The sequence below is a fragment of the Cottoperca gobio genome, chromosome 3, assembly GCF_900634415.1.
Source record: "Cottoperca gobio chromosome 3, fCotGob3.1, whole genome shotgun sequence".
Lineage (NCBI taxonomy): Eukaryota > Metazoa > Chordata > Actinopteri > Perciformes > Bovichtidae > Cottoperca > Cottoperca gobio.
The window spans coordinates 16,214,866-16,233,905 of record NC_041357.1 but is presented as its reverse complement, the minus strand read 5'-3'; the positions used below and the strand labels follow the sequence as shown (position 1 = coordinate 16,233,905).

At 40.9% G+C, this 19,040-nt stretch overlaps 1 protein-coding gene across 1 annotated transcript in view; it reads right to left on the bottom strand.

Moving 5' to 3' along the window:
- The window catches only part of gpc5a (glypican 5a), a 110,831-nt gene that overhangs the window by 66,341 nt on the left and 25,450 nt on the right, over positions 1 to 19,040 (bottom strand). The window contains exons 3-6 of the mRNA XM_029454366.1: positions 18,079 to 18,539; positions 17,756 to 17,989; positions 16,799 to 16,929; positions 16,540 to 16,665 (exon numbers count right to left, since the gene is read on the bottom strand). Of these exons, the coding sequence (XP_029310226.1) occupies positions 16,540 to 16,665; positions 16,799 to 16,929; positions 17,756 to 17,989; positions 18,079 to 18,539 (952 nt within the window). The remainder of the gene's footprint in view (positions 1 to 16,539; positions 16,666 to 16,798; positions 16,930 to 17,755; positions 17,990 to 18,078; positions 18,540 to 19,040) is intronic.

Below are 19,040 nucleotides of genomic sequence, written 5' to 3'. Positions count from 1 at the left end.
CATAACACCTTAAAAGGTTGTGATGTGTCAATCTTGTGTTCACAACAATCTGTTATTGCAGGTTTAAGGCCATGAGGTTCAGCAGGGTGGATAGCAGACACGCACATGGTTGTTTTTATACTACGTAGGGGGAGTGGGTATATGTGAAAGTGTTCACACATGAAGCAAGACCTCATCTCAAGAAAGCAGATGAGGAACAATACAACACACGGATGAATCACGTGGTTATGTATCCTTGTAGTCAGGTGTAGGTTTATTGCAAGTTTTGTGTGACTGCAACAAACCTAAATGCATTAATTTAATGGAAAGTAGTTCCTTAACGAGCAGCATGACAAAAAGCAGATAATTGTCATAAATTAAACTAAGAAAAATAAAAGAGTAAAATAATGAGAGATGTGTTAGATAAACATTCCTCAGCATCCTGTATGTCATACAGTAATTCAAGGTCCCACACTGACACTAGCAAGGCACAGTTTAAAGCTCCAAATTGTATTATGTGTCGAGGCTTATTTCCTCACATCTCTGATTAGTTTACCACAGCTGGCAGAAACAAGCAGCCACATCTGCCGTTTCTCCAGTCGCCGGGACCCACCGCGTTGTCACTACACCTCTGAGAGAACACTGTGGATCTGCATCAGTAAACAACATTGGCAAAAGGGACTCAAATACCAACAGTCTAATCACCCCTGTAAAACCGTTATTTATATTTGCTCTCAGCCCCATTCTTCTATTCACTCAGCGTAACAGCGACCAAATGGGTTGAAGGAGAAAACTACTGCTAATGGTGAAGAAGCTCATAAACCTCCTGCAGGCCCTCGAAAGCTTCAAGGTGAGTGACAGCTGCAAAACACCAGGCGGAGTGATTTGAGTTTTATTCAGGGCTTCTTCAGATGAAGCGGTCTGTGTGTCACTGAATTTAAAAGAATGACAGTAAACATTGGAGGGCAATCAAGTGCAGAGATGCAGACTGAAGTGTAGATAGCATACATCAAAGTATCAGTGCTGTATGAATTTAATACATAATATAACAGAAAAGACAAAGATGTTTCTAATATTAGAGGATAAGAGTGTTAAATAAAATAATATCAACACTGTGTCAACAGTTTAATCAACAAGTTTCAACAAAAACTGAACTTTATAACGAGAACAACAACAAAAAACTGATTATGTAGCTCCCAATGAGCTTCAATGCACATACTGTTGTGTCCTCTACATCACTACAACTGTTACTGCAGCAGGACTGAGCTCCCGGTCACATTTTATACATTTTCTCAGCAAATTCTTGGACTGTTAGTTTTGTTCTCTGCTTGGACGCTGCACCTTACTGTGAACACTGAAACAACTGTATACAATTAAACCAGCACGCACTCGTGCTACACGGGAGTTAAAACATGCTTCCCACAAATTAAAGAAACAGTTAAAAAGGAGGAAAAGAGAAGCGCATTCAGACGCAGCGCAGGAGGTCAGGTGATGCTCGATGCAGAAAATCTGTCCAAGCTGGATCTGCATTGTACTGTTCTGTACAATCTGTAATCCAAATGTAAACAAAGGGGCAGCCCCGCGTACAGAATGGAAAACACTTAAATAAAATGGCTGACCGATCTTTTTATTCAGGGACTAACACTACATAACACATTTTTGTTTCCTCATGCTGTTAAAAGGTTGTTTACCAGTGTAAGTGTTTTAAACCATAGACTGCATGCAAGAAGTGGATTTATTCACCGTCATGTCACCCATTTGGTTTGTGAACTACGGTTTTGAAGCCTTGAGTTTGGCATTTTGGTCGTCGCCATCATGTTTTTTTCAGAAGTGGCACGAAAAGAGTGAAGCCAAGTACAAACAACCACCGAGCAAGACGACTAGGCGACCAAAATGTTACTATTAACTCTCATGAATTGAAAACACAATGTGAAAAGGGTTAAAGAAAACACGGACACCACCCAAAAAGGACAACAATGAGGTAGTGATCAATCATAAGGTAGCCACGCCCTAAGTCATACGCTGCTTTATTGTCTATTTCACTCTAAATGGGGCCAATATCTACAAAATGAACATCATGCTGTATTGAAGAGGACTTGAAACTAGCGATTGAGACGATAAACTCATTAGGAAAATGTTTACTGAGGTGGTAAATAAAGTAGGGTCATTTTCTCATAGACTTCTATGCAATTGGACTACACCAGTGGAGTCGCCCCCTGCTGTATATGATAGATAATGCAGGTTTAAGGCACTTTCACATTGGCTTCACTTTTCAGACCTAGAGGTTGCCACTTTTCTGTAAACACAGCAGTTAAATTGGCAGTTTCTTTTAAGCTCAATTTTCTTTTTTAAACTCACATGCTGATTATAAGTCAAACTGGTCACATGTATGTTTAAGTTTAAACAGGTTAATTCAGTCAGTTTGCTTGACCGTTATATTTTGATTAGAGATTGTTTTCTACCCACAGACCGATACATCCATCCATCATGGCCCTTGTTAGGTGATACAGTACCAGAGGGAAAAAAGGTGGATCAACCCTTTATCGCAGCGCTCCTTCATAGATTAGATTTAGTTAGTTGTACCTGTAAATAAATAAACTGGAAACTAATGGTTTCTATCCGATTACACTAAAAACAGAGTCGAGAGTGTAAGAGATTAAATATAGAAGGATTATTTAACATTTTCCTTCAATGCCATATCGCCAATCTTTCTTGAGAGACAGTAAAACTGCTCGGTCTAAGTCAATTTTATAGTTGACTGATCACCCACTGTAGTGTCTCTCCCTTCATCCTCTGATGGGCTTATCTGTGTTTATGTTTCCACACAGTATCTCCCCTCACTTGTCTCTGTATGGCCTATCACAGGAGAATTATACAACTGCCAAACTGCACTCCTTACCGCCACTGGTACGGCTCTTAAGATGACTGCTGAACTCCCCCAAGGTCCATCACAATGAAACCTATCTCTTAATCTGTCTGTTTGATGCTAAATCAGTCAATATGTTTTCCCCTTAGGTACGACTCGCTGTTTAACTTGCTTTTGTAATTAAGCAAATATTCAACAAACACCAGCCTTAGGATGCTGTGCTCACAGCTGCAGCTACAAAAGAAAAAAGCTTTAAACAACACATGTATTCATTTGAGAGGAATGGGAAGCGATGTGCAGTAAACAAACAAGAGCAGTTGCAAAAAGAAAGTTGATTTGTGGCATTTTGTAGCTAATTTAGTTTTAGAATTACTCAACAAAACATTTAACGAACAGCCCATTTTACAAAGTAAGATCAAAGTTATATTTAGTTGTATTCATTCATTTAAAAAGCACAAAGGCTGATCCGTGTTAGCAAACTACGATGCTTTCCTATCGTCTATAGACTTTTGTACAAGCAGGTCTACTCTGCACACTCGGTTAAGATCATCATGATTTATCTGAGGCAGATTGGGCATCATTATTACCTTCTCAGTTACATTACGTGAAGCACTTAACAATAGCTGCTGTTTATGAGTTTGAGACGACCTAAACGTTCATAAATACCACTTCATTGTGTGCCAGTGGTTTGATGGGTTAATCTATCGGGTGTATTCTGTTAAATAACAAGCCCCAGTGTCGACAGTGAAGTTTTGTGATTATCATCCGTCCCGTTACTGAGCTTTAACAACATGCCCTCACGGCTGGGCACAGTGATTAAGATTCAGTCCTTACTCAGAGAGTCTAATTTACCGCTGCCACAAGGTTCTTTTACGACAGTGTAGTGTCAGGTAATTTAAATGTCAAAACAATGCCTTGACTGTTATTTTACTTCAGAGGGTAAAATCATTCACTTCAAAATGACAATTAATTCCCATTCTACAAGCCTGACCATAAGTGTACATTTAATTAGCATTTCTCACTTATCTTAGATTAGGTTAACAGCAGAGAGACACCCATCCGACACTTTTAAGCTGCTAGGTGACAACAAAGTGTGGATCTTAAAGTTATTTCATGATTAAGTGTTGTAATTAATCAATCTGTTTCATGGTGTTGTTTACTTCAACCTGCCTCATCTGCTTGTCTAATTAGTAGTTTTCCAAACTTCTCTCCATAACTTCACATTCAGGCATTAATATTCAATACGTGTCACAGACGCACCAAGTCAAGTACATTTTTGGCCTAAAATCAGAAATGTACCTTTTTCTTTCTTTACAATCTGTAAAACATATAACAGTCTCAATATGTTGACCCTCAATTAAAATCAGGAAATATAGGATTATATTAGGTAACTTTGTTATTCCTCAAAAAGGGAAACTTTGGTCCCATGCGCACAATGACAAATAACAAAGGAGACACAAGTAAGAGAGGATACAGCAGGATACGCACAACATGAAAGACATACTGCCACAACACGCACACATATTACAAGAGGACATTAATGTAGCTTAGAAGCCCACCGAGACATGTATTCAATGCAATCAATAAATAAATACAAGGCTGAAAAAGCCTTTTAGAGAAAAACAACAGAGAAACTTAACGAAGAAGCTAGCAAATAATTCACGCATCTTGGATTTAGGTGTCATAGATGTGTTGTAATGAGAATTAATCTTATTTTAGAGCACTAAAATCGTCTCCCCGTGCAATTCTATAAAACGTCAGAGTGACAAATGGAGCATGCAGAATATTTGGGTTTGCTCGTTTTTGAATGAAGCAGGTTTACAGGCTATGCGGTGAGCGGCAGCGCTAATCTTCACAACTTCTTCACACTTCTCCAGCTTGTGTCAACAGCATTGTGAGTCAGTTAGCCATTCATATGCTGCTACAGATGGTCTCATCCCTCTTCTTCAGCTCAGCTGCTGACATGATTCATGGGGCTCTGTGTCTTGATTTAGGGTCTCTTTCATATTTCTTCTTGCCCACAGCAGAGAAGCATTTCTCTAAAATACCCCTGAGGCAATGACCCTGCTCTGCCTGGCTAAGAGAAAGGAAAAAACTGGACTCAACAAACGCGCACACACACACGCACACACACTACACACTATTCACAAGTTGAGCTCGAATGGTCAAAGGCAAACAAGACAAAGTCTCTTCGTCTTTCTAACAAACACAAAAATATTCAACAACAAAATGCAGGATTAAGTGGACAACCAAAATTGTGCAAATAAGCACTAATATCTTGCTATAGGAAGGTCTCAGCCAATTTATTAACATACTACTTTACCCTTCACTTTTCCGTTGTTGTTATTGCTCGGTTATCATTTCCACTCACAAAGTCAGAGGAAAAAGCACGTCACTTAAAATTAAACCAGCAGTCACCGATGATTGCTTCCCCACTTAATCTCAGTTTGTTGAAATGTTATAATAATATCCTTGTGTGTTTCCTTCTATCAATTTTCCTTCAATTCAGGCTCTATGGGCTTCAGATTGCCCTGTCAGAAAAGACTATAGCAAAAGACTGTGCACACCACTTCCTTATCGCCACCAGTAAATTACTTCAGAATCAGATACAGGCTGCCAACTCGCACAAACTCCACTCACCAGACACAGAGAGGGAACGGGAGCAGAAGATAGAAAAAGAGGGAGAGAGGCAAAGAAAAAAAAAAAGGTGTCATGACATGACAAGAGGAGGAGAGTTTCCCTGTGGAGACGGATACCTTCAGCTTCTTTCAAAGGTCATCTGATGTTATCTAAAGATCATCTTCAGTCACCAACACTCGCCTTTTCACACTCTGCTCAACAGCTGGAGTCAAGGACCTGTCAATCAAAAATCCATAACCAGCAGCGACAACAAAGTGGCTTTCTCTTCCCAAGTTAATCAATCTGAAATACAATTCTCTCTGAAGTATTGACACAAGCAATACATAAAATGACTGAGAGGATAAAGAACAAATATCACTTACAGGAGTTTGTAAAATATAAAATGGCATTTATGTTTCATGGACTATTTAAGATAATATGGCAGAACTGTACTAAGGTTTATTGTACACACTCTGTTTGATAAATAAGAAGTCATTCTTCAATTCCTCATGATTGTTTGCACTTATTGTAAGTCGCTTTGGACAAAAGCGTCAACTAAATTAACTGTAATGTAATGTTCATAATATATAAACAGAACAAGTGATGCTCAGTAAATTCTTTACTAGTTTTGTTAAAATAATTAAAGTCTTTATCTATTTTAGGCACATTTTTAAATCCTCATCAGTCCCATTATGTAGAGCTGCAACTAACAATTACTTTCATTAAATGCAAATGCATTGACAAATCCATAAAACGTCAGCAAACAGGGAAAAACAGTCCAAACTCCCAAATACACACCATCCAATATCAGAGAGCACTAAGAAAACCAAACTATATTCAGCCTTTAGAAGCTGGAAACAGTATTTTTTGTTGCCCATTAACTTTCTGTCAATCAACCTTTTAATTAATTGACTAATTGTTTCAGCTCTATCATCATGTGTGACTACAAGGTGTACATGGCAAATTCAAATAAACACATCCATAGGGTGTAACATGACAAACCGTATGAAAACCAAACACAGTTAAAAGATAAATTTTTAAAGCAGATATTAAAGACCAAAACGGCTTAATCAATTGTTAGAATCATATTTGGTAGGTTGCATCAGTAGGTTGACGTGCTGGATATGAATAAGAAATGTGGCAATAATTTTCTAAATCTATGATGCACTGAATTTTAAAAGGAATTCAAGGCTGAAACAATTAATCAAGTAAAGGATTAGTCATTAGTCATTCCAATTCTGCTCCTGTAATCGATTAATCATTTAAATATTTCTTCAAGTAGAAATGCCAGAAATTCTCTAGTTTCATCTTCTAAAATGTTAAGAGTTGCTGCTTTTATATCATTGTGACCTAAATATAGTTTGAGTTTCTGCCTGACGAAACATGCAGTTGGAATATTTCACACAAGGCTCTCGCACATTTCCTGATATAATAAAACATGACATTTAATACACCAATCAATTGATCGAGAACATATTTAGCTGATAAATTGATAATGAAAATAATCATTAATTGGAGCCTCTTTTTTTCTCTTTTACATCCAGCTTCACTCTTCACTTGAAACTGACTCGTGTCTTTAAATATGCCTCATCATGAATTATTAACATGTTAGGTCTGCTGTTACTGCAACAACCTAATTCCCCAGTGGAGATGAATCAAAGTACATAAATGCTAGAAAACATCTATTAGACGATGAAAACTACAGTATATAAATCTACACATTTCTAGTAGTATCGTCTGGTTTCGCTTTACTTTATTAACACTGATATCTTAAATATAATGCTTATAATTTCATCCTGACATTTGGTCATTGTCCTCTCTTTTAATTAAACCAAAGGGAAGCAGAAGAAATCTAATTGTATACAAAGCCAGGTAAATAAACACATTTACATTTACTATTATAAACATTATTAACACAATGTATTGGGTTACTAACAGGGGATGTTGCTCATGTGATTTGTCTTTTTTCTGGTGACCAGTGTCATATCAGCCGGGTTGTCCTGGTTGCTCACGTCATATAAAACAAGTGACCTCAGAGACTGGTCACTTTAGCAGCTTGTGGTGTGAAGGTATGATTAAACTCGAGGCGAGTAATCGGGATGCAGGCGCTGTTTTTCACACGTGTCAAGGGACACTCGTACTGCGATACAGACGTGCCTCGACTACTCTCTGCAGCATTGTGGGAAGCAGCTCCAGCTTGGTGGAACCGAGCAGATGGTGAACGTATGCGGCGCTCATGCATGTCATCATCACCTTCATTAGCTGAAGGTGACATATGACATCATCTGGCCCGCGTGCATTCTGGGGGCCAGAAAGAGTTGTTTTCTTCTTTTTCTTCTTTTTATTGTAGCCTGGTTCAAGGTTGTTGATGGGAGAAATTGTAGTGAGTAATCACAATCTCCCCCCCTCCTCTCTCACACACACACACCAGTCCGCCGGCTACTCCTCCTCTTCAAGCCTCCACCATTCCCACCACCTCCCAGCATTAAGGTAAATAAGGGCTTTCAGCAGAGAGCCAATGAGCACGGGCCACTGAGCAGAGATGCATGTTTGTGTTGCCTTCGTCCCAGGACCCTGCTCGTTTATCTTGGCTGTCAGGTAAAGGGCAGACTCAGAGAAGGTGAAACTTTTTTCTTTTTTTTTTTTAATAAGGCCGGCTTGGTTTCCATAGAAACTGCAAGACAACATTATAGGGACAATGATAAGAGAGCAGAGTCTGGTCTCAGGGCATCCCGCAGTGTGCCACGTTGTTGTTGGAGACATTTGTGTTTACGTCAGACAAATGAAAAGCCATTTAGATTTATTCTCAGGGAGCCTCCAGACCTGTGTGTGTGTGTGTGTGTGTGTGTGTGTGTGTGTGTGTGTGTGTGTGGGAGATTAATGAGCGCATATTCACACCTAGCTTTCAGTTTAGGTCAAGAGCTAAAAGGTGCTTACCACTTATAAAGAGGTGCTGAGTCTTCTATGGTTACAAACTCCCTGATAAAAGACAGGAAAGACCTCCAATGACTGTCATGCTTTTAGACCAAATAAAAACCTAATATGGCAGAATGTTATGTTTGAAGAATATATGGCGGATAACGGGCAGTAATAAACATCAAAACACTTAACAACATAAAGGTTGTCTTCAAAGACTGTCACTATTCAAAATGCAAGCTACCTACGCATTCAGAAGATTCTCCAGGCTAAAAGTGCATAAAGAAAAAGAAAAACAAATTGCACAGGTAATGAATACTTAATGACTACCACATTTTTCACTTTGTGGCAGTAAATGGGAAGCATGTTTAGTGAACAAATGAGTGGAAAATCAAAAGGAACAGAAGCTACCACACGCGTTGTCAAAAGCCTGCAGCCGTGAGATAAACCAAGACAATGATTAAAGATATGAGATTCTTTGTTTCCAGCCACACTCCGGCGAAAGAGAAATTAAGTCTCTTCTGGAGCAGAACTCAACATGGATACGGTCCACAAGTAGCCATAAAGTTACTATGAAATAAGGAGCTCTTGATAAGACGACACACAACTCTAATTTATGTGCAGACATGCAGGAAAGTGTTGAATTCAACATGAGGCATTTTATTCTGCATTCAGCCTGACATTGCGATTGTCTCAATAACAAAGAAAAATACTGAGGGGAATGCACTACCGACTCCATACACAAAACAAAACAAGAAAGGAAATATCAGGAGATTTATTGTAGACGTCCATTACTAAAATTGCTCTATTAGTCTATTGTTTACTGGTCTATAGTGCAGAACTATTCCTGCTAAGAACTGTGGAAAACTGCTTTTGTTATCAAAACAATATTGTTGTGTCCTTGTGATTAAATCTAAATTGTGTCAGTACCTCAAATTCCTTAACAAGTCTTTTATGACAAAACAAATAGATCCCACTCACACAGAGGGTTTTCTCATCAAAGATGTGCTACCTCTGCTCCCTCTTTAGGAGCATTAACTTCACATTTTTTCCAACTCTTCTGTTCCCCGTTTTCAGCAGGCTCTGATTTATATCTGAGGTAAAGAGGAAGAGTGCTCCGCGGGGACCGAGTGTGTGTGCTCGACGGTAGACGGAGGTGGGCTGATATCACACACGAGGGTGAGGGTGTGTGCTCTGACAGCTCATCAGTGGACAATAAGGCCTTGGCTGTTAATGTCCTGCTACCTGGCATGCTGCAGGGTCACAATCTGCTCCAGATGCTGGAGGCAGTCGTCCAACTCGTGGTGTTGGAAGGGGGAAGCAAAAGGGAGTGGATACACTGAAAAATGAATGGGACTGGATAGACACACACGTACATGCACCACCTGCAAACAGTCAACACAGAATTGACCGTCTCTTCTGCACAGTGGTCTCGCTGGTAGTTACTGTAGCAACATCAGGGATAATATCTGAGCACAGATAAATGAAATCTCTCTTTTCCAGAGAGCTAGATTGAAAATATATCTCTGCAGAGCAATCATGCATAATTCGAGAAGGGGCGGGGGGCGCGGGGGGGCTAAAGCGGACAGATACACGCACACACACATCTCTATACACGCATACAAGAGGGACTTATGAACTCAATTTTGTCAGCCAGACAGAGTTCTTGATTCTGTCACTTGGGATAATCGTCAGGATGTGGTAGTCTGACCGAGCCCCTGCATCTAAACCCAGGCAGGATATAAGGTCATGTTGGAGTGGAACTCTAGCCATGCAGCACCCAGACCTCAAGTGCTCCAGTGGTTTTGTGGTTATCTGCAGTAGCCAGCTGTCGTGATACAGAGGAGCTCTTCAAGAACGTCCTCTCTCCTCTTCCTCTCATCTTTCCCTCATCTCTCAAACAAAACTGTCAAAACAGCCCCACCCATCTCTGTCCTGCTTTTTTGTCTACTTTTAAAGATGTGTAAATTTGTGAATTATTGTTATTTTTTTGTGTTAGTGCATCAAAAGATTAAGAACTAGAATGAGTCAAAACAAAACTATTATGGTTGGGGTTAGGAGTCCGAATACACTAAATTACAGAGTTTGTTCCCAGGCTGGAGAAAAACATCAGCTATAATTCTATTCAACTTTATGAACTGTTGGTAGCCTTTAAAGCACTGAGGATCCTATACCACATTCTTGTTTTCTGCAGGGGATGGAGGGAAACAACTCTTTCTCGCATGAGAGTGACTAAGAGGACAGCTATGCATAATATATTTGGCAGTGCATGTTTAAAAGGTTATTCCTTTCCGTTCAAAATTAGGTCAGTTCATAACTGCAAACGATTGCATGAGGAGGCGGTGAGACTTGATGTTCTGCAAGTGTGTCTGTTTATCACTTACATTTGGTTTTATGCCTGTTACTGTCAGGAACAACGTGGATAAGAACCATCACTCCACGGCATACATCATCAAAACAGATGCAGTGAGACGCAGTGGAGCGATCGGCAATCTGGAGCAGAGCTCCACCTGCTGGTCAAAGAGAGCTACAACAGCACTAGAGCAGGTTTTGCCACAGCTTTGGGCGAAGAATTGGCATTAATATGTGCACTGAACAAAGACAACTAGTTGTGATTGTTTGTTCATTTGAGGCAGTCTGTGGAGAGTTTGACATGAGGTAATGGTTCTTAACCCTTGTGTTTTGTTGAAACTGTCAAAGTAACTCTTTCCTCTGACAAAACTGGGCTTGCACGATTAAAGAAATCATAAATAATTATTATATATTACTAAATAAGGAAATATTTCATGTTTTAAATGTTATATACAATTATATTGTTGATCAGCAAAACCGTTATGAGGCATAGAGCTGATTTAACATTGTGAAGTATGTTTTTTGAGCTTTCAAAGAGGGGCGGGGTCTCCAGGACCTCAAACAAAAGATCAGGGTACAAGATACATGCCATTTCTCAGGGGTTCCCAATAAGGGGGTTGAGACCCCTACAAGGGGTCGCAAGGTCGATCTCAGGGGGCATGAGATGATTAACAGCATAGGAAAGCATAACAATGTTACTGCAACATCAGTGTTTTTATCAGACTTTGGTCAAATATTTGCTTTTTTTCCTTGTAAATTATGGAATAATTTTACCTCCAAACTGTTGACATCAATTAATCCAGGAAGGAAAAACAACTCTTTGGCTAATTGTTGGCTAAAACTTAGAGCTACTGCAACGTGTGCAGAGGGGTCATAAATGGTCTTTTTAAGGGGTCACAGGCAGAAAAAGTTGAAGAGTGAAGATATACGTTATTATTCATCACATGCTGCCTCCTGATGGGAACACCGTGTGGGTTTTGCAGCAGTGAGGCTCAGACAACTCTCAAATGAGGAAGCATGTTCCCCGTGCAGCCTGGGATAACCTAAGCTCTTGATGCTTCCTCAGTGGATTCCTATTAGCAGAGCTTAAAAGCTGTCATTTCAGTTAAGCCAAGGCAAATCACCTGAGCTTCACGTCTAGTGGGGAGGACAGAAGCAAAAATGAGACTATGATGACAGAAAAAAATTATATAGACATGAAAGAAAGCAGCAAAGACCTACATTTACAGAATCAACCATTTCCTCTGCCAACTGGCCAGGAGAGGCCTGCACTACAACTCCAGGGCTCTTATTACCATGTGATTAACCTCTTCAGGATTAACCGGGCAGCAAAGAGACACAGAAAGGTCAAAGGTCAGTGCTCAGACAGCCATTCCAGCATGTAGGGTGGCCTATTAAACGAAAGGCCGTGCTCAAATCTGCCCACCTACCTTCAAGCATGTTTGTTCGATACATACAGCAGCATTCATCCCGAAGTGCTCATTCCTCCCGTTTTAAATTCCAATAGCATGCAAGGTCAGTTGCCTTATTATCGTTAAAATAAAATAAACGTTAGTACTCAATTAGAAAAAGGCTCTTTGAAAATATAAACACACCGCCAAACACCTGGTGTGTGTTGGCAGCCGTGAGACAGACTGCAGGTGGGAATGAATTAAAGCGAGTCTACGCCGGCGGAGGTAATCATGAATAACACATCACACTCTTGTACACAGTGAGGCCGGAGCTTTTTAGCACTGCTATAACTCCTGGTTGTTGTCTCTCATTGTCAGGGAGAGAAGTATAAATATAATATAAAATACATTCCAAAATAGATGTACTACGTAGCACACACACTCGCATATAAGTTTTAGCATCAGGTGTCAAACTGAATTAGAAAGTTAATGTGTGTGTGTGTGTGTGTGTGTGTGTGTGTGTGTGTGTGTGTGTGTGTGTGTGTGTGTGTGTATATATAGAGCTCATGGCAACCACGCATTCCTTCAGTGTGTGTGTGTGTATCCATGACGGATGGAGAGCACATGTGGGAATGTCTTAACCTTTCTGCCCAGACAGGGACGGCGTCTCCAACCAAAGAAGCTCACCGTCACTTCCAGAGTTTGAGGGACGTTTCACCGTTTAGTTATTTTTATCTCCTGCTGTCCAGTGGCATAAATCACTTTTAATCTTGAAGTGTAACAAACACAAGGGCATAACAATCCCCCCCAACCTTCAACCAATAAACTGGGTTGGGCAGGGTGTGGATCAAATGTTTCGATACCGGAGTTATGTATCAATAAATAGATAAAGATATTTCTTTATCAATATTTTTATATTAACAAGGGATCACAGTGCTTGTATGTGAAAGAGGTCGCTTGCACAGAGAAATATCACCCACCTCTGCAGCTCCCCTCACCTCTATGGAGCTTATTTAGCATCAAAGTTCATTTTTATGTCCCACAACTTTACTGCTTCACTCCCACAGCTCTCATCTGTGTTGATTTCAGTCGCAGCATGCAGCTGTTTTCAGTGAAAAAGCTCTGAATAAAAACCTAAACACTACCTGCTCTGCACCAAATGGCCGTAAGCTACTAGCAGGTGAACCTAGTGAAGCATTTAAGAAGTTTGGGGCCAGATATTTCTATGGGGCTGGTAGAGAGTTAACATTGGACTAACATTCATCAGGTGAACACAAACTCAACTTCATGTTCCTCCATCTCTGCTTAATATCTGGTGTACGTTTTAATCTCCAACTCTTTACACTTAAAAAGGTGATGATTGTCATTATTGTATTTATGGCTGGTTCCTGCTGCCACACAAATTAAATATTGCAGGTTTAATAAAAGACGCCAAACTTCTCCAATCTAAATGGCTCATCGCAAGCTGCCGTGCAACAACTGTTAAAAAGACAAACATTTAACATGAAATCAGTAAATACTGAATAATTGAATAAGTAAACAAGAGTGCTAATCTTACGAGGCATTAGATACCAACTTCTGGAACTCAGACATTTCTGATGGTACCAAAACAGTACGGAGGTGGGACATCCAGCCTTTGCTCTGCATGTATTATACATTTGATCTTTCTTTCCTGCTTTTATTTAGCATCATTCACATTGTTGCTGTGAACATAATAAAACCTCTCCAGCTTCAGTTCAATGCAGAAGCTCAGTGTGGGATTATTTTAGGTAAAAATGGACTGTCACAAAAGAAGACAAAACTGTTAATAAGCCATAATACTAATCAGAAAATGTGATGTCCAATCTTCTTCTTTTTTCATTCCCAGTGTGAATGTGTAAGTGAGGGACAAACGAGAGAGAGAGAGAGAGAGAGACGAAGAGGAAGAATGTGTTTACCAAATGTCCCCTGAAGCGAGACCCCATCATCTACATTCACACAGACATTGAGATGAAAGCAGCTTGTGTTCTTCCTCTATGATCTTATCTGATTGTTCTTGATCTTTGTTTACCAGAGACCCAGATGGGGATGTGCATTAAATCTCCGACTCCTCTTTGCCATGTTTTTTTGTGCTTGTCTTTTTTTTTTTTTTTTTTATTAAATAAGAAAGCTCTGGTGCAACTCACTACTTTAAGACCATAAAACAATCTGCGCCCGGGCACGGAAAGAGACGTGATAAAAGATATCCACACACATTCAAATGCAATTTCACACACACACACACACACACACACACACACACACAAACACACGGCAACTGAACCAATCGTTTAAGGTCTCCGAGGCCTCGATAAGCTTCTGTAAATCAGCCACCATCCGGCAGTGAGTTTTATTCCCCTCTCTCTTTCAGTGGATGTTGGGTTATGACCCGTAGGCAGGAGGTTATTTATTGCTTTTGTCTCAGCTTGTGTTGACTCCCAGCCACTCATCTATGGTTCGAGGCTAATAGAAAGCAGTACAGGGTTGTAGATCTGCAGGCAGCCTGCTAAGCTGCAGGGACTCTGCTCGATAGTCTCCTCGGAGCCTCATCTCCCCAGTTTCTTAATGTCTTGCAATACCCTCAGCTTTCTTCCTCTAGTTTTTTTTTTTGGGCAATGAACAAATCAAAATTTGAGCCTATGAGAGAACTTGAGGTAAACGAGTCCCTATAAATAAGTGTAATAGTGAATGAAGAAAAAGAGGAAGGCAGGTTGGGAGAGCTGAGAGAAGCCCACACAGACCATAAACATTTCCCAGAGGCGGCTGGCAGAGATGATCGACAGTCTGCAGCCTGCTGCCCTGACTCTTTCTCCAGCACATAAGAAACATCTATATACTCAGAGATGGCTGCCTCCTTTGTAATGGAAACTTGAGGTGTTATGTTGGAAAATAACAAAAGATGAAAAGAATGAATAGTCAAAGCCAGAATAAAACTTAACCTTGATACTCTGTCTCCATAGTGATGCCATTTTTGATGAGCAACACCCAACCTCACATACTTCAGAACGTCTCTGGTTGCTAAGAAGGCTGTGAGAGGCTTTTTTTCGCCCGTTCCACCCTCCTTCTTTCTTACCTTTACACAGCAGCTGTGAAACGATCTCAACAAGGCTGTCATTCTTTACAACGGGCCGTCTAACCTGAATTGGCAACTCCCACCTCGCCGTTGTTTGAAATACAAGTCCACTTGCCATTTCTACAGCGATGACAGTGGCTGACAGTTAAGAGGAACATCCACAGACTGAGGATATATGAGGGGGTCCTTGAGTGATGACAGCCCGGGTAAGATGGAGAGCTGTGATGTAATGGCGACAAGGCTGCTGACTGATACTACGAAAGAGGCCAGTTTGTCTGCTCTATTTCACAACCATTCATATCCAAGATCCATGTCTGTGAGCACTAACGGTTAATAGATTAATTCTACATTGGCATCAGCTTGTTTGTGTTGGAAGTGTGTATGTGAAGGGTGTGTGTGTGTGTGTGTGTGTGTGTGTGTGTGTGTGTGTGTGTGTGTGTGTGTGTGTCAGAACAGGGTCAAATGGTGTGCAAACAGCCTCATGCCAGGATCGTACAGAGTAGATGTCTCTGGAGATAAAACCCTGCAAAGGAAAGTCCTTTTCAGGCACAGAATACGTATCATTGCCTCCGGTCATCTGTTAGAGTCAGGGTCTGAAATGAAGTTTTTTCCCTGCCACTGTGGCAGGTCATTTCTACCAGCCACTCAATGTCAGCCACCTATGAAATCTATGTAGAAAGCTTTAGAATTGTAAACACTAAGTCAGTGGTACCAGACAGCAGAACATTGTAATACAACTCATGTTACCTTAATCGTTGGTTCAAAAAAATATATACATTTCTTAATATGAGGGAAACCTGACGTGTGGTAGGTGAGATTTCTATCCGACACGGTCAACATGTATTCATTTAATTCCCTGGTAGAGTGATGTTTTTTGTTGTCAATAAAACATACAGCTTTTCAGACATGACAACACATTTACAGAAAGAGCTGCATATTTACACAATATTAACTCATTAGATTAAATAATAATAATAATAATAATAATAATAATAATAATAATCTACAAACTATTAATATTAAATTATATTTTAACAATGTAACTGGTGGAACATAAGAGGTCTCTGACTTCACTGAAAAGTCCATTCTCAGTGTATGTGTAAGTGAATAAATTGCATATTGTACCAGGATTGGCTTCCAGACTAGTTATGATTTCACAAACGTATGTTTGCACATCTCGTCTTGAACTCAGGGAAAATTGACTCTGTGCTCACTTTAAATCTTTCAGCAGAGAATTGTCAAAACAGCCTTCTACTGTAAAACGCTGCACAGCAAAGGTCAAGCATCTACATGAAGGAAGTGACTCATTGACTTTAAGAACAGACCTTTTTACGATGTCAGTTCCATTCCAGCAAGACAGCGCGTCACCAGAGGCCAGCTCGCTCACACACAGCTGATCCGCCAGGCCGCCGTAGAACGTACGGTAGAGACGTAGGCTGTTCAGAAAGTCCCTGAAAAAGCAGCCCCACAGATAATTACCTTGTTTAACAAAGGGTTTAACATATTAATTGTAGACTCAACTAACTAAAATTAGGAAAGTATGCTTCTTTCTATGCACACATCTGGCATCTTTCACCCACTTACCTCCTCCTCAAAACAAGCGAGTCGCCTGACACTCTGACAAGAGCTTTAAGAGGGATGGATTCTCTGCTGCTGTGCTGGATGCTGACTGACTGCGCAGGTTTCCTGGTCGGTGGGCCACACAGTTTGTGCACCTATTACCCGATGAGACAGACACAGATTTAAGTCTAAACACTGAGGGAGAAAAACATGCATTTAAAGCTTCGAAAATTGTAGTGGTGCATGACGAATAAGCCTCATTTTAGATGCTTGAGTGACAGCTGTTTATACTAAGGCCATTAGTGCAGCCAAGCCTATCATCTCCAATTTCTGAATGTACTGCATGTGAAGCCTATCGGGCAGCAGATACACTAGACAACCACTAGATGGGGCTGTGCTGCATCTATTAGAACAGGAAAGAAAGTGTAGTTCTGGAACAAACATCCTGTGGCATTCATTTCACAAATAGCATAAATGTAGACAGCAAGTTACATGTTAATAATTAATGATTGGACTTTTATAGATTACTTGTGTTTGATAGGATAAAGACTTCTTAGGCTTACACTCATTTATCCAAACTGAGTAGTGGCTGTTGACACTCCTGATTTGGCCTGAATCCTTCTCTGTCTGGCAGATTAACTACAAAGTTTCCGACCGCCTTGGAGCTGCCCACATGGATGTATTTCTGGAGAAATTTTGGCCTGCTCTGGTCTGACTAACCTGTTGTGTGTGATAAGTGCAATTTCAAGTAATTTATCTTTGGTCTACACACCAAATGCCTATCTGACATGGAGCTGGCAGCTGAAATAGCAGTTTAATTTAGAATAAAAATAACTCCTGGGCTAACTAAAATGCTTTATACTTCATCTATTCTTGTCCCATTTACTGGTGCTACTAGTTTTCACTAGCCCCAGTACAGTCAAACATCCATCCATCAACCATCCTAAACAAATCTAAATCTCTGATCAAAGAGGATCCGACCTGTGCCGAGAGGCGGGGCCCATTTTTCTGGGCATGTTCGACAGCATCGTGAAGCAGCGTGTGAACTCCCAGAAGCACTTGCTCCAAATCCTGAGGCCCGTGCATCCGTGCTGACAGACCCTCCAGCGAGCGGACAAACTCCCTCCAGTGGGTGTCGATCTCCGCCATGCTTGCCAAACAGCCTCGCATCACATTGAGGCAGTAACCCATGCATGGCTTAGACTGGGTTAGGCCCTGTGCAGAGAAAATTAGATCTTTCAAGTCGCAAAAGACTTTCATTCATTCAGATCGATACATTTCACTTCAGAGACGCGCATCCATACCTGGCAGTGAGGACAGTAGTGCATCTTGAGCAGGGCCCGCCTGCACTCGCGGCTTAGCTGTAAGTGGTCTGTAGTATTGATGACCTCGATGCCGAGGTGCAGTGCCTGAAGGAGAAGTTTCCCGGACACCCCAGAGCGGGCAATCTGATCAGCCAGGAGGCCGGGCGACCCAGCAAACGGTCTCACATCCCGGCTGGATGACCTTACACACTCAGCGTAGCCTGGCGATATGTCCCTGAGCCCTGGGTTGATGAGGTGATTGTAGACCAGCGGGAAGAGTGCATCGAAGAATCGCTGCACTAAGTCATCAACGTTGAGCTCAGACCCCAACAGGAAGAGACTAATATCTGTAAAGAGTTCCCGCACAGGGCCCAGAGCCTGATCTGCCATGCTGCTGTACGACTGCTGGAAGACGACATTCGTGTGATTCTCCGCCTGCCTCATCAGAGCCTCGAAGGTGTCTGTGGAAGACAGCAGGAGAGAGAGACAAAGAAAGACAAAAGATTACAGAGGACTGCAACTCATTTTAACACTTTATCTTGCTTCAAAGTTAAAGTTGTGCTGCCTGTTGAGAGATGCTAAGAGAAATGAAAGCTTAAATATGCTCCATCACTAAAGGCGGAAACTACTGTGCTGTAATATGAACAGGGCTGAACATAATACAACTCCCTTACACAGCTTCACTATTATCTATTACTACAACATCAATACACCCATAATGAAGAAAAGAAGAGTTTTCAGGGGTCCCAGCAGGAGCTGAAGCTCCCTGTGTCGTCCCACAGAGGGGGTAGAGTACGTGTAGGGAAGAGCAATTTGTTCTCTAATCAAAAGCTGAGCTGATAAAGAAAAATGGAAAAGAAAGTAGCTACAACATATCGGTGCGGAAGCTGCTGCGATATAATATGAATACAGTTTAAATAGAGTTTTAATAAATCAACTACTTTTACCAAACCAGTATGAGG